At 41.1% G+C, this 14828-nt stretch overlaps 1 protein-coding gene across 2 annotated transcripts in view; it reads right to left on the reverse strand.

The window, feature by feature from the left end:
• Nucleotides 1-911: 911 nt before the first annotated feature.
• Nucleotides 912-14828, reverse strand: part of TGFB2 (transforming growth factor beta 2) — a 57394-nt gene continuing 43477 nt past the window's right edge. Inside the window, exons 3-7 of one of the 2 annotated variants that reach the window (XM_058020160.1) lie at nt 6498-6630; nt 6269-6379; nt 4352-4526; nt 3641-3794; nt 912-1868 (exon numbers count right to left, since the gene is read on the reverse strand). In XM_058020160.1, the coding sequence (XP_057876143.1) occupies nt 1710-1868; nt 3641-3794; nt 4352-4526; nt 6269-6379; nt 6498-6630 (732 nt within the window). In that variant the 3' untranslated portion in view covers nt 912-1709. Of the gene's footprint in view, nt 1869-3640; nt 3795-4351; nt 4527-6268; nt 6380-6497; nt 6631-14828 lie in introns of those variants that run through there. The other variant, XM_058020161.1, reaches the window with a different exon arrangement.

The following is a 14828-nucleotide window of genomic DNA, read 5'->3' on the forward strand; positions in this document are numbered from 1 at the left end:
GCTCCCGCTGCGCTGTGCACACACGGGCATCGCCGCTGCCCACGGCCCCTGCACAGCGCTGGGCTCATCCTCTGCAGGGCTGGGACTCCTCTCCTCTCCTCTCCTCTCCTCTCCTCTCCTCTCCTCTCCTCTCCTCTCCTCTCCTCTCCTCTCCTCTCCTCTCCTCTCCTCTCCTCTCCTCTCCTCTCCTCTCCTCTCCTCTCCTCTCCTCTCCTCTCCTCTCCTCTCCTCGCTCCCTGCCCAGCTGTACAATGTCCACAGCCGAAAGGAAACGGGAAAACGGGAAGGCCCAGAGATCTGAACCGCATCGCGATGCAAGCGCTGTGAACGGGGACAGCTGGAGGAGGAGCAGGGAGCAGGGGGGGAGATTGCTTTAATCCATCCTTTTTTATAAAACAGGAAAACAAATGGAGTCAGGTAGCTTATGTCATAATGATGAACAATATACAAAGCACATGTATAGCAATTATTATAAAACATGTATTTGTAGTGCAAGTCAAAATACAGGGACTCTACTCATACTGGCCAGCTAGAGGGAAACACGTGATTCTGAGCGATCAAAAAGAGCCCCAAATTCAAATTCAAAGTCATGAGAGCTGACAGTATTACAGAGTACAAAAATATGGTGAAAATTTACACATTACACATAAAGTACGTAATTTTTTAATAGTTTACAAATAGAGATCTACAGATATGTTTCCAATTAAGCTGGCTTTTACTACCCACCTATTGTAATACTCTAGGTATGGTTACATATACCAAAAGAACAAAAAAATTCCCATAGCATAGCTATACAGCAACATATTAAGGTCTGAAGATTAGACCAGTAAATGTTAAATATTTCACTGGTTTACTAAACTGACATTTTAAATCATTTACAGTAAAAAAAAAATCTTATAGACTTGTCTTTGAGACTGAAACAGAGTGTCCTTTATTAGTAAATCATTCAGTATTTAAAACAAGGGTTTGAGACCTTACAAGAAGTCTCTCTAGGCAGCTGGCATGAAAAATAAGGTATTTTAAAGGCAGAGTTTCTCAGTAATGTAATAACTGATTTCTATTTTAATTGAACTAAACTAACCATTACTTTTCTGATTGTTTTGAGCTCGTGTTCCTTTAGGCTTTATATGTATTTCTGGCAGCTTATTTGGTCTCCACCTTGTCCACATTGGCTGGTTTTCATTTTCCCAATGGTGATACAGAAATGTTCATTTGATAGTTTTTATACACAAATAAATAATGCACTGTTAACTCTATAGCTAAGAGGAATGGGTAGGATGCCTATTGCATAACAATACAGAGAGATCAAGTAAGGCACGGGACAGATACAGCAACTCCACTTCATGGGGTTTTCCTGTTTTTTTCCTTTCACATAGTAACACTAACAAATCTCTTCCAGTGTTTATTTTTTAAAAGGTTTCTTTTTTTCTTTAACTTTGCTTCTTGTCTATCTCACACTATGTGTAGGTGAAATGTAGGAAAAAGCCTTCAATGTTTTGCTTCAGATGCCAGTTTAAAAAAAAACAACAAAACAAACTTTCAAACAGTTCAGACTAGTACCGCTTTTTTTTTCTTCTTTTTTTTTCCTTTTAACACTGATGAATCCGCGTTTTTATTTTTCTTTCTTTCCTTCTCACTCTCTCTTTCTTTTTTCCCTTGGTTATCTTTATTTTTTATAAACACACGTCATGCTGTTTCAGGGATATCCTTTAGCTGCACTTGCAAGACTTGACAATCATGTTGGAAAGCTGTTCGATTTTGGGTGTTTTTCCAATGTAGTAGAGGATGGTGAGGGGTTCCAAATCCTGGGACACACAGCACGGGGAGGCTGAAGCTTCTGGATTTATGGTGTTATACAAGCTGAGTACCTAGAAGTAGAAACCAAAAAAGAGAGATTAAGGCAGCTGCCTCTCATGAGCAAACTGTTTTCTGCATCCCTTTCTCCCACGGCACCTGAGAGAATGCCCACTGAAAATGGTATAAAGATTCCTGGAATTTAGGGGTTTTTATGCTTTTCCACTTCAATTTAGTGATCACAATATGCCTGAATTTCCTAAGGTTTTGTCCATACAGTCTTAAGCCTCAAAGCAGGCAAGTACCTGGAGTCTGCCTCTAGAATGATGCCCTTTGGATCAACAGGCACACCATATTTATGAATACAGAGGAAATAGAAAGGTTTTTATCTGTTTCTTCAGGTTGCCATTTGCTGTTTACAGATTTTGGAATTACAAGTGACCAAAGAGAAGAGAGACCTCCTCAGAGTATAGGCACCCCTCTTCTTTTACCCTCTGCTATGCTAATTAAGTCCATTAATGCCATCCTGCAAGCAGCAGGACTCAAGGTGCAGCTACTCCTGCTGAGAGCCAGATGCATGGAGTCACCACCTATGTCACCCTGATTCCTATGCATGGTTCTCTGCAAGGGAAGTATGTAGGGTTAGCCACTGATGATGCATAGGTGCTCCCGAGGATGCCATTAATGCCTTAGCCAAACGCCAAGTGACCTTTTCCTAGAACTTCCACACAACATTTGCAGCTTAGAGAGACAGAAGATCTGTTCAGGACAGCAACACTAACTACTTTATTAGGCAACTTCTGGCTCCTGGGGCAATTATCCAAACCACATATTTGTGACCATGACAGTTACTCTTCCTCTTTCCTTTAAAAACAAGTGCAGTTCCAAAATGTGTACACCATTACTCCACACCAGCACAGAAACACACTCACCTTATTTATCCCTCTGCCTGCTGACATTGCTAACAGTACAATGTCACAGACAGTGACAGCTAAAAAGGGGTCTGTAAGCTCAGGAAGAACATGGTATCATGGTTTTACCAACCAAAAGAAACTCAAGCTGTCCCTTGGGCTTGGCAAGTTGTCCCTGCTAGCTGACACTGATCTGTCATTTTAAGGGAGGCTTGAAAAAGGGGAGACATCATTCTTAGCATGGACCCGAGGGTGAAATTCTCACTTTATGACAACTGTGATGCAAATGTCTGTCTCTTGCATTTACTGTCTAGACATCCTTAGTGACAGCTGAGAGGAAATTAGCACTTCACAGCAGAATACTACTCATCCTAAGGCATTTGGCTAAAATACCACATCCAATCCCTAAAATAAAAAGTCCCATCTCAGACAACTATGATTCAGTTTATCAGCATCCCATACAAAAAAAGTCCCTCCTTCCCATATAAATTTTCAAAGTGTAAGAAAGAATATGTCTTTTGAAGTAAAAGGAGGACAGCTATCAGTATGGCAGGTCATAAAAGAGGTGATAACCAGGTGGAAGAACTCAGACCTTTTGTTACTCTCAAAGTGCCTCCCTCAGTGAGTGTCTTTGCTGACCAAACTCATCGTGCCATCTTCCACTCATGTCTGTATTGAAAGGCCTTTTTCAAGCCACCTCCAAAGGCTACACACTCACAAGAAGTATTCAATCCAACCATGTGTTCATATCAATGAACACATAAAAGAAAGCAAATCTCTGGGCCAGTACATTTCTCCTGCTTCAACTAGCTTGAGGCCATGAGTGAGTTCCTCTATAGGGCCACATTTCATCATCCTTAGTTACTGAGACTAACTCTGGATACTGGTGCTGATGTCAGTCCCAGAAGCTGAAAATTAGCAAATGCATTACTCACTCTGCTGTGCTGAGTATCTGAGCTCCATAAATATGGGCAGGCTCCTGCACAGAAATTAGCATGGTATCCTTTAGGTTCATGAATCCATTTCCAGCCAAGATCCCTCTTGAAGTCAATATAAAGTGGACGCAGACAGCAATTATCCTGCACATTCCTGGGAAATAAAATACAAACACATCGGTCATAACAAAGACAACGCTGGGAATAAAAGTAATCCAGTTGCTTGCTCCCTGGAAATCATCCTTTACAGAAAGGCAGGTCTGAGTCACAAAAATTCTCAACTAAATCAGATCAATAGTAGCTTATGCTGTAACTGAAATTACAGTTATTGCAGGATGCTTGGACATGGCAGGACTTGCTCTTACAGACGAAGCTAATGGCTTCCCTGGAGGATTATTCAAGTGCTTTTTTCCAGGTCCTACAGAGGAGACTCTGAGTAGGTGAACAAAGTGAAGGTGATAATTTTGCTCTAACTATGGGGCAAATGCATCTGGGAATCATCCCACATGGAACTGAGCTTCTCCTGTCTAAGGTCACAACAATCTGTCTCTGTGGGATTGGAGACCGCTGGGCAGAGACCTGCTGCACACAGACCCCTGAGGATCTGCATTCTGTATAAAGGCTAACTGTAAAGAAACATGATCAACAACTGCATGACACCTCCAGTGTCTCACCACTGTGTAAGAATATGGGATGTGCAGGCATAGTTACCTAAAACAATAGGCAGCATCTAGAGCACGCTTCTTCCGCCGACTGGGCTGTTGCGACTCAAGTCTGTAGGAGGGTAACAACATTAGCAGAAGATGTGGGGTCTTCCCACTGTATTTTTTCCTATTGGACTTTAAAGCTTTCACATCACCACTGGAATATGTGTAGTCATCAATACCTTCAAAAAATACATTTTGGTGATAAACATTGTGTTGCTTTTTCTTCACAAATTAAATAAACCATCTCTTTAAAAAAACCTCAGAAACTGGGCCATGATGGTATCAGCTGGGCATGTTTACTGGGGAAGTGGGGGCAAATTTCAACCCAAGATGCCTAAGATACTCACAGTTCTCATGTTAGCTATTTTATCAACCCTCCCACATTCACATCTGTTTAATGCCATTTCAGTACATTTACTAAAAACGTTTCAATGAGTAACAGAGAAGGTAACTTCAGTCACTGCATCTTGCACGTCTTAGCTTCAAATGCCCCAAGCAGTGATTCTCTTGTTGCTTCAGTCAGAGCAGTACGCCCAACTTTTAGCAGGTATGTACCTTTTAAAACCTTTTAACACACTTAAAGATGCTCTGGATACTGCACCTTCATTTTCCACTCTTACTTCTATCCCATTAGCTTCCACCATCATATTCACTCCTTTATGATACTTGTAAATTCCCCATCTTTCATTACCAGTTTATTTAAATCTGCTAATTTTCCCCAGAAATTAGTTATTCTAGTCTCTTCCTTTATATGGGCATGGAAAAGACACTGATTAAAGCATTTCTTCTTGAAATGGCAATCTATGGCCTCACATTCTGTATTATCTTTTAACACTAACTGCCTTACTAGCTTCTTACCATGGCAATAGCACAGACAAGAGACTCAAGGTATTGGCCTTTCACAGGAGTCACATTATGCCTTTTGTTAACATCCTTTAGAAAATAATCTCCCCAACCAGATAATACCATCTAAACAGAAAGAGATACACTATTCTTCTCTTAACATATGCAATTCTAGTGACCAAACACCATACTAATCACTTTTTAAATGCACACAATGGCTTTAATCATATATACAGTACATGTATTTACTTACAGGAAAAAATTCCAATGCAGTGAAACAACAGTTAGAAAAACTTAATACTTGACAAGGAATATAGCCAAATACTTGGATCACAAGTGAACCAAATCATTATACAGTTCAATTAATGGGAACTTCAGGAACAGAATTTAGGTTAAAATTAGTTCTAATATAATATAGCTATAGATTCATGTGTGCTGGTGGACGGTAATTGTAGTACAGTCAATTAAATATAATTTCTCTTTTGTGATACTGAAAGTTTAATGGCTCAAAAAACACAAGAGAGCTTATACAAACTTCATATATTTACTTTGTATCACTTTGCCTGCTGTCCATAAAGAACACATATAGTCATAACCCTCAGTACACAGTTTTGTTTTTAATGCCCACTCATTCCAAACTTTTCAACTAAGTCTGACTCATTACAGTACTAGGATGGAAAGCAAAAGGATAATTTTGAAAATATTGAGCTATTTTCTCATTACTATCCAAGAGTGGATGGCAAACCGTGCAAGAGTCTGCACAAAATCCAAAAATGTACATATATCCTGTGAGCATGCTGCAAACTGTAACACAGATTTTTAAGGACATCAAAGCTGCATGCATGGAAAGAGACAGCTTTTTCATGCCTTGTGATTTTAGAATTGTTCAGGTGATACAGTTTTACCCTTGTGACTTTAGTATAATTTCTTACCAGCTGAGAATCACAATTCTCAAATGAGCAAGTTTTCAATCAGCTGAATGCCATTTAGAAGGCAGAAATAGCTTTTTATTTCCCTCCTCAATTAGTACATACCACAACATTATAAAAAGTTGGAGTTTTTTTTTTACTTTAATTACCTGCAAATCTTGCTTCAAGCTCCTCACTTTTATTTGGGATGATGTAATTATTGGAAGGCACGAAGGTACAGCATGGACAATGTAAGCTTATCTTAAATCCAAGATTCCTGTCTGCAAAACATAAAAGTGAGTGGAGTTGGTTTTCACATGTGGAATGACTCTGAAATACTCCTGAGTTACTGGAGGAGCAGCTGGGGCAGGAGTGAAGGCAAAGAGCACTTTTTGTCACCTCTGTGATGGAGCCATTCATGTACAGCCTCAGTGACATCAAAAGACAACCATTCTCCTTCAGCTCTTGTCTTAACTACTTTGCTGTCAATATAGCGCTGTCCTGGTGATGATAATTCTTTAGATTTTAAAACCTGAAAGAAACAACAAATAAAATTTCCTACAGGTTAACATTTACCTGGTTGCTTTTAAAATGGACCACTAACATTAGAAACTAGCACAAGAAACTATTACAGCTGAAACCTCTATGCAACAGATGAACATTTGTGCACATTTTCAGAAAGAATCTTCTCAGGGTGTGTAAGGAGAAGAAAAATATAAAAACACCCTAATGAAATCAGCTTAGGCTCCCAAGCAAAACATACCATCACATATTCCTTAGTGAGAGAAATCACACAGAAAGAACTGCCCTGAAAACCTATCCTGTAATACAACTGCTGAAGAGATCACAGTGAACACCAAAAGAAGCTAATTCACCTTCCTCAGTAGTACTTATACTGGCTAGAGCACAAGATGCCAAAGTCCAGGCTGTACAATGTAGTCTGTACACTGAAGAAATTACATTGCTCCCCTATAACTAACCTATGGTATTGCCTTATTCATGCTTTTAGCCTTCCCTCTGATTTTGGGTACTAATCATACATTAAACAGATGGCCATGCATAGATTTGTTCCAGGTGAGGCTGCTTCCATCCAAACTTTGATACAGGCCGTATTTGTATTTTTGTCAAATGTTTCAGCAAAGCTTCCACTGATCGAGGAATAAAAAATACCTGAACAAAAGAAACCCAGGCCCTGCATGACCAGAATTTCAAGTGTCCACAGTCCTCCTCATCCCAGGCAAACAATTCAGTGAGTGCCTTCCCATATACAAGAATAGCCTGCTATTATTTACCCTAAGACAAAAACAATTGGACTTCTGGCTGTTAACAGCTGGTTTCTGGTTTTCTCCTTATTACTCCGTTGATAGTCTTGTGAGGCAGGGAGCTGGAATGCCATGAAACATTTAGTCAACTCCAATCAAGATACCACACGATAACATCACTTTGTAACTTTTGGCATGCCAGCTGTGCGACTTCATTTTTGTTTCGGGTTTTTCCTTTCTTTAAGCACCCAAATCCATCTCCAAATGAGTAACTGACAACATCTCATTGTTTCCTCCTATTTTCTCAGCCCAGAACAACCTGACATCTAGCAAGCACTGCTGTAATAAAATCATGGTGAAACCACATGATACATGTAAAGAAAAATATTTCAAAAGAGGTGTGAAACTATGTCATCGTGATAAAATCAGGCTTTTCGTAATTAAACAGGCTTGAAAAGCTCAGATTCTGTCCAGCATGTGGAGTCAGCATGCAGAGTCTCCCTGTTTATGGCAAGGCAGTGCGGGATCTCTCATAGGCCAACAACGTGGCTCCTACAATAACATTTGTCTTATGAAAAGAACAGCAACATGACAGGCTCTTTGTCTTCTTTCTGATCAACACATTTAGCAAAAAGCCATGAGAAGATGTTGGTTCAAGTCCAGACGATTACTAAGGGCCCCTGGTAGGCAATGCTGAGCTCCCCAGTAGAAACTAAGGGCACTCCAACAGTGAACATTGGGACTCCTTTTTATGAGGTAACCTTCAAACAAAGTGTCTGAACAACTGTTTACAGAGAGTCTGGCAGCAGCAAGGGGACTACCACTGCTCAGAAGTGCCAGAGGGATGAGAGAATCAGTAATCAATGCTGGGAAAGTCCCAGAGAAGTACAAATATAACTTTGCCTTCCCTTTGGTCTTTATCGGGTCAAGTGTTTCTGAGGATGTAATGCAGCTGTCATTCTGCAAGGATGTGTTGGGGCTGGGGGGTGTGAGGCAAATGGGACACAAGAACTTGGCTCATTTCTCTTCCTTTCTGCACAGTCATATCTTTCCAAAGACTCCAGAAACTGCATACCTCAGTTTTGGCAGTGATGTAAGGACTAAAAGTAAGTAATGTGCCAAAAGCAATCTCCTCATGTTAACTATAATTGGTATTAGACATATTCTGAAGACACAGCTGTGCCTTGATATCAAAAATAAATGTATTTATTCCAGTGTTTATCCCAATTGCTACCAAAAGACAGAGTCAAGGGCTGTCAGTGTGTACCTGGAATAAAAGGCATTTGTAAAAGTACAAGAAATTATCACTGTATGTATCCAATGGTCCAAGGGAAATCCATCCCCACTGCTGAGCTGAATGGCAAGAAAATGCTTCTGAGCTGTATGGCACTGTGGGACAGGACGGACACCATGGATTGAAAGAGCTGGATATTATCCACCCTATGGTACCTACAACATCTGAGAGTAAAGTTTCTCTCCATGTTGTTTACACAGCATGCCCAGGAAGAAAATTATAAAGAACGAGGCAAAAAGTCACAAACTAAGTAAGAGATAATTTCCACAACTGACACCATGGGTTAAACAGGCACCGGCAGTTCTTAACCAAAAGGCTGTTAAGTGAGAAGAGTGTTACACTTAGTGAAATTAACTTAAACCTCCTTCTCTTGAGTTAAATATCTTTATAATGTTAGGGTGATGTATGATCTTAACAATCTGAGTACTTATAAACAAGAATGATCTTCTAGTCTCACCATTTCGATTTTCTCCTCTTTTCCTCTTACATTGTTGCAAGTGTGGAAAGCTAATGAAAGATAAAATCCGAGACTGGATCCTCAGAGTCTATTTTCTCCCTCAAATTAATCTGATTAAGTTTCTTTTCCTACACTGTTTTTTATTTCCATCCACACTGAAGCAATTGCACTCTATAAGGGGGATAAACAAAGGGGCTTTTTTGTGGGAATCTCTCAGAAATTTTTACAGCTGCAATATATTCTTCAAATGAGTCTTCCAGAAATCGCTACATGAAATAAGCATTTTAGGCTCTCTCTGCCATTTCTCCACTTTGGTTTGCTTCTTTTTACTTTGCCCTACATTTCTGGTTTTAACCTTCCCCATCAGCAACACACCTTTTTCTTCCAATACACCCTCAAGCCCATATCCTCAAGGAAAAACTTCTCTTTCACCATTCCAATCCTTTCTTCCTACTAGATCAACTAATTCAGCTTCAAAAAAGAATAAAAGCCTCGCAGCTTTTGTACTTGAAAGCTTGTCTACTTCTTCCAACCACACTTACTGGTCTTAGAAGAGATATTACCTTCACCTATAAACATTGCCTTGCCTTACCTATAAACACCACCTCACCTTCATGCTTAGCCCATCACAACCACATCAAACACGGTTATCAGAACTGCTGCTGCACAGCTTGTACCTGCAGGAGCTAAACAAAAGCCTTTGTGCAAAAGTTTTCAGTGCATTGAAAGTACTAACAGAAGGCAGGGGGAAAAAAGAAAATCCACAGAAGAGAAAGTCAACTGAGTTGAGCTTCCCCTTTAATCCTTTCTTACTTCCTTTTGGCACCTTACCCAAACGCTCCCTCTCGAAGAGGTACAAAGAGCCGGGTCTGACTACAGGCCATGATGGGAAGGCGAAGGTTTTCCGCTGGGGGAATCCTGTGCATCACCCACGGCGTGCAGAGACACAGATCCCATCATTTGCATCAGCAGCAGACAGAGTTTCCACAGAGCAGCCCCACCTTCCTCCGTGGGCAGGGACACATCCCAAGAGCCCCAGGTACCGGCAGGGTGATGCACGATGGCTGCGCAGGACCAGCTGTGAGCACGCACACCTGCACACGCCTCAGACACAGCCCAGAGGCAGCCAACACGGGCTCTGGACATGGACATGTCTGCCAGGGATATCTGCTCTCTCGTCTTGCTCCCACTGCCTGTTAGAACAATGATTACACAGGGAACGGACATACACGATCACACACTGGGGATGAGCTGAACTGGGAGAAGCGCTACCAAAGGGTGATCCGCCAGGCTTCTAGGCCAGTATACAGAGTAACTTTCATTCAGTAGCAATGCCCTAATTTCTTAGAATGATTTCAGGTTTTTTCTACCCCATTTTTGTGTTTGATTCCTCCCTTTTACACGAAAACCACCAACTAAAACACTTCTTAATCTTCTCTTGACCAATGCCTTGCACACTGCCTTCTACCCACCTTTTTCAATGCCCACTGCTAACCTACCTCTCATACATTTTATTTCAATTCTGAGGTTTCTTGAAAACACCTGGTGAAAAAATGATCTTACTCCATGAGGAGTCTCTAGATACGACATACATGCAGCTACTGCCAGCAGACCAAGGTGAAACAAACACATGAATAAATGAAAAATGCAGTTAATTGCAGGAAATGGCTCAGGAAGAAGCCAGATGCAAACAAAGCATCGCTCTTTTTTGTACAGCTCCATATGTTTAGGAAGCCCAGCCGGGGATCTTAGTGATGACAGCACTCACATGCCACCCTCATCAGGCCTGCCAGATTTCTGGTATTTTACAAATCCTGTTGAAATATACTCTTAATTCTGCTCAGTCTTCTGGGGGAGAACCTCTGCTTGGCTGGCAGGGACTTGTCTGTGCTCCTCTTCATCCATTAGAGGAGGCTGACCCATGATGTTATCTTGAAAGCTTTTCCCAAATCACCACGACCAGGGCATTCAGCAGTGAAAAAATTTAGTTTTGTCACAAACTGGTTTCAGAAGCATGAGGAGTTTCCAGAAAATACTGATTTGTAAATTACTTCTGTCACTTGCTATGCTTATTTTTCAGACTAACTGGAAAGCCTTGACAGATACATTTTTTAAAAATTTAAGTATCAAGTAGCTGAAATCTTCATTCAAATACTGGAGGATGAAACTGTTTATTTATAGGCACACACATTTATACCCTCAGGAAACTATCACACAGTAAAAGTAAGGATAAGGATTATCTTAGTCTGTATTTTATAAACTGTAAAGTACACTGAGAACACTACATAATTCATGATAACAAACAAAGCAGAATGCTTGCAAAATTAGCAGAAACTCTTTAAAGAATGGGACATACCAAAAGTTAACATGAGCAGAGCAGCAGCACTTGGCGTCAGGGTAATTAAACTGGTTCAAAAACAAACTCGAAAAAACTACTAAGCTCACGACTGTTAAAACAAACATTATTTTGTTCAAAGTTTCCTCTGCCTACTCCCCCACTCATATATTTAGGGAACTAAGGCAGGGGATAACTGAATCAACACATCAGTGTATGCATTCTAGACAATAACCACTGACAGCAGACGCCAGAACAGCCTGTCTTCGTGACTCATTACACAGCTAAAAGGAAAAAATTTGACATGAAGATACACTGGTTCTTTCAAATAACTAGAGCCCCAGAACAGCAACTTGTTTAGCTCATTTCAGATTTGGTATTCTGGCCAATAACTGCTTCTAGTCTTCTATTGTCACCACAATCAGATGCAGAAGAATGGGAAAATTACAATTAAGTATAATTTACAGTGGAATAGTTTTGGCTAATAAATTCACCACCTCCCCAGCAAGCAAACAAAGAAAGAACTGAATGTGGTTCAGCAGTGATGATACACAGGCTGATGCATCAATGACATACATCTGCTGCAGCCAAGAAAACCAAGAGCATTTTATGGCTGGGTTTGGGAATTATGGTCACCAACTCTTTGGAAATATTTCTGGTGACTTACAGTTTCTTAAAACAAGTTGATGAACTTTCTAAACATAGTAATAAGACCATATGGCTACTTAAAAATATCTATCCTATTTCCTGCACTGCATTAGAACTTGAAATGGTCACTGCTATCAGCCAGTGTGGGTTCTGCAGTCACTGAACAGAAGTAAATATGGCATTATCTTGTGAAAACCTGCTATTAATCTGTCTTTCCATTCATTCTGGACTGTCAGATCTCCTCCCTCCAGATGCTGTTGGCCCCCTGATAACTTCCTTCCTTTCCCTTCCTTTCTCTGTCATTTCAAACTCCTGTGATGTTCTTGTATTACAACATCTTGGCAGGCTCACTGCTCTTTCTCTCACTTATCAGTCATTATCCATGATTTCCATTGAAACTTCATGGCCCTTTTAAAAATAATGGAAATAACCTGACATGTGCTTGGTAAGCCTAAAGTAAATAAGCACAAACAATGAAATCCAGTGGTAAATGAGGTGCTTAATGCTGGTTAACATGAGAGCAAAGATAAGTTCAGCTATGCACACCATGGCTGAAAACTGCCATTTAGGATGACCTTTCCTGAACCAGAAGAAACTGCAGGGGACTGCAGCCTAACTCTTTACACTGGAATGACCACATTCCCAAGGTCTGCATACACAGCTGCTGGGAGTTTCCAAATTCCTACATCCGATTCACCCTACTGAGAGATTCACTCACTGCCTGGTTCCAAATTTCAAAGGTCTCCTCGGACAGCTCTCAGGGACTTCAGCCAGCTCTTTCTGAAACTTACAGTTAAAAAATGGCCACGCTAATTATCAATCCTTTCTCATTCCCTGGTTAAATCTGAGGCCTTTGATCCTATTTTGGACATAAGAAAAAGAAAATCCTTAATTCTGCTGCAAACCTCTCCAGTTTATCACTCATTATATGTGAAAACATATGGTGTAAAGTGCAAAGCTTCCATATAGTACCTTTTGCCAGATAATTGGGAACCTACTGGCTATCAAAATCTTAGCTGCTTCTAAGTGCAAGAGACCAGCTTTTTTAAAAAATGTCAGTGAATTTTTAAGCTCTTCTTGTAGCCACTCCTGCAAAGGAGTAATTCAGACTCTGCCTTCAGTGCTATGGAGTTAAAAGGGCTTTACAGTCCCCCTGCTTATCAATGAAGTCTTTCCATTACTTGCAATGGTCTCCGAATCAGGCTCAAACTGAGGGCAGAATCTTTAGAGACTACTATATGAGATGCAGAGCTCCTGCCAAAATACAAAGAAAGGTATGGAGTACTTGCCAAAGTTTGTAAAAAACCCATAGGTCTCTGATCCATCTGCTCAGAACTTGCCAGACACGTTCTTCATGCAAACTTGCAAATAAAAAGAACATATTGCACACATAACCCAACTGCTTTTATATCTGGATGGGCTACAGCTGCAGAAGGATTCTCTTACAGTGCTGGCTGATGCTCACTTAAAGGTAAAAGAAGGTGAAGTGTGAGGCAGGCAAAGAGATGAGCACTTGAGCAGCTCAGAAAGGGAGGGGAAGTCAAGTGTGCCATGGAATCACTGTGACTGACTCCTTGCATCACCCTGCAGTGAGGGGATGAGCTCTGGGAAGAGAATGGATCCTGGGAAGGGATTTCCTCTCCATTTGTTCCCCAAGCAGGGCCTTCCTCCTGATACTGAAGATACATTTGCAGTGTAAGTTGGGGACAGAGCCCTGAGGCTGTCCAGCCTGATTTATGTTTAAGCAGGCAGGAAGACTCTGCATTGTTTAAGCAATAAAGAAGAATGGAGGGTCTGGGGTCCTTCTCCTGGAAGATTCTGAAATATTGAGGGCAATTTCCTGCCATTTGGGAGATTTTAAGATAGCTCCAAAGAAAGATTTTATATAAAATGAAGCAAAACAAAAAAAATCCCGTAAACTTATCTAGCCTTTAGCTTTAACTTGCCAAAGGCACATTATGTTTTATTAAAGTATCAGCAAAGAGGAGCCAAAGTCAACAGAAACAGAGTGGGTTCTCCTGTCTTCTAGCCAAATATCCCAGATCCTGCAGGGTACTCCTGTGTTCATATCCCCTTTATGCACAGGTCTCCTAAGGCTTTTTCTCTTCCTTGGTCCTGTCCCTGACAGAACTATCTCATCTTCATGTACATTTTACTACATTCCGGCATGCAACTTTCTTGGCTAAATGAGTATTTGGACACAGTACTTGCTCCAAGATGTTGTCTTCTTCCACAAATCCCTCCTCTTTCTTCCCTTTCTCTTGCCTGCCTTGTTCCCTCACTTCTCCTTGTAGTCTTCTCTTCCCACCACCTACAGATTTCCACACAAATCACTCCCATTCTCCTCCATTTTCTCCCATCACCTATTCTTCTTCGCGTAGGCTTCTCTCCAACAAAGCTTCACATTGTTTCCTAAAGCTCCCCAGAACAGGAGCACCACCTTCCCCCCTCCAACAGCACATGGCCATAAAGCCAACCTGATGTTCCTCAGCCAGTGACCACCACGCTGAGCTGCTTGCTTCAAACTTGCTCGTGTCCCAGTGTAATGTAGGCCTGGCTACCCCAACAAACCCCAGCCCAAAGAACAGGAACCCAAAGCTAGCTGCTGTTTTCAGACCCATGCCCTGCATTCCCACGCCTCCAATAATGCACAGGCACAACAAATGGCAATACAGCCACCCGTGGCCTGCATTTCTACACATGGCAGTGTCCAGCTGGGAAGGACACACTGGCC

The sequence above is a fragment of the Melospiza georgiana genome, chromosome 3 (assembly GCF_028018845.1).
Source record: "Melospiza georgiana isolate bMelGeo1 chromosome 3, bMelGeo1.pri, whole genome shotgun sequence".
In the NCBI taxonomy this organism is placed as follows: Eukaryota; Metazoa; Chordata; class Aves; order Passeriformes; family Passerellidae; genus Melospiza; species Melospiza georgiana.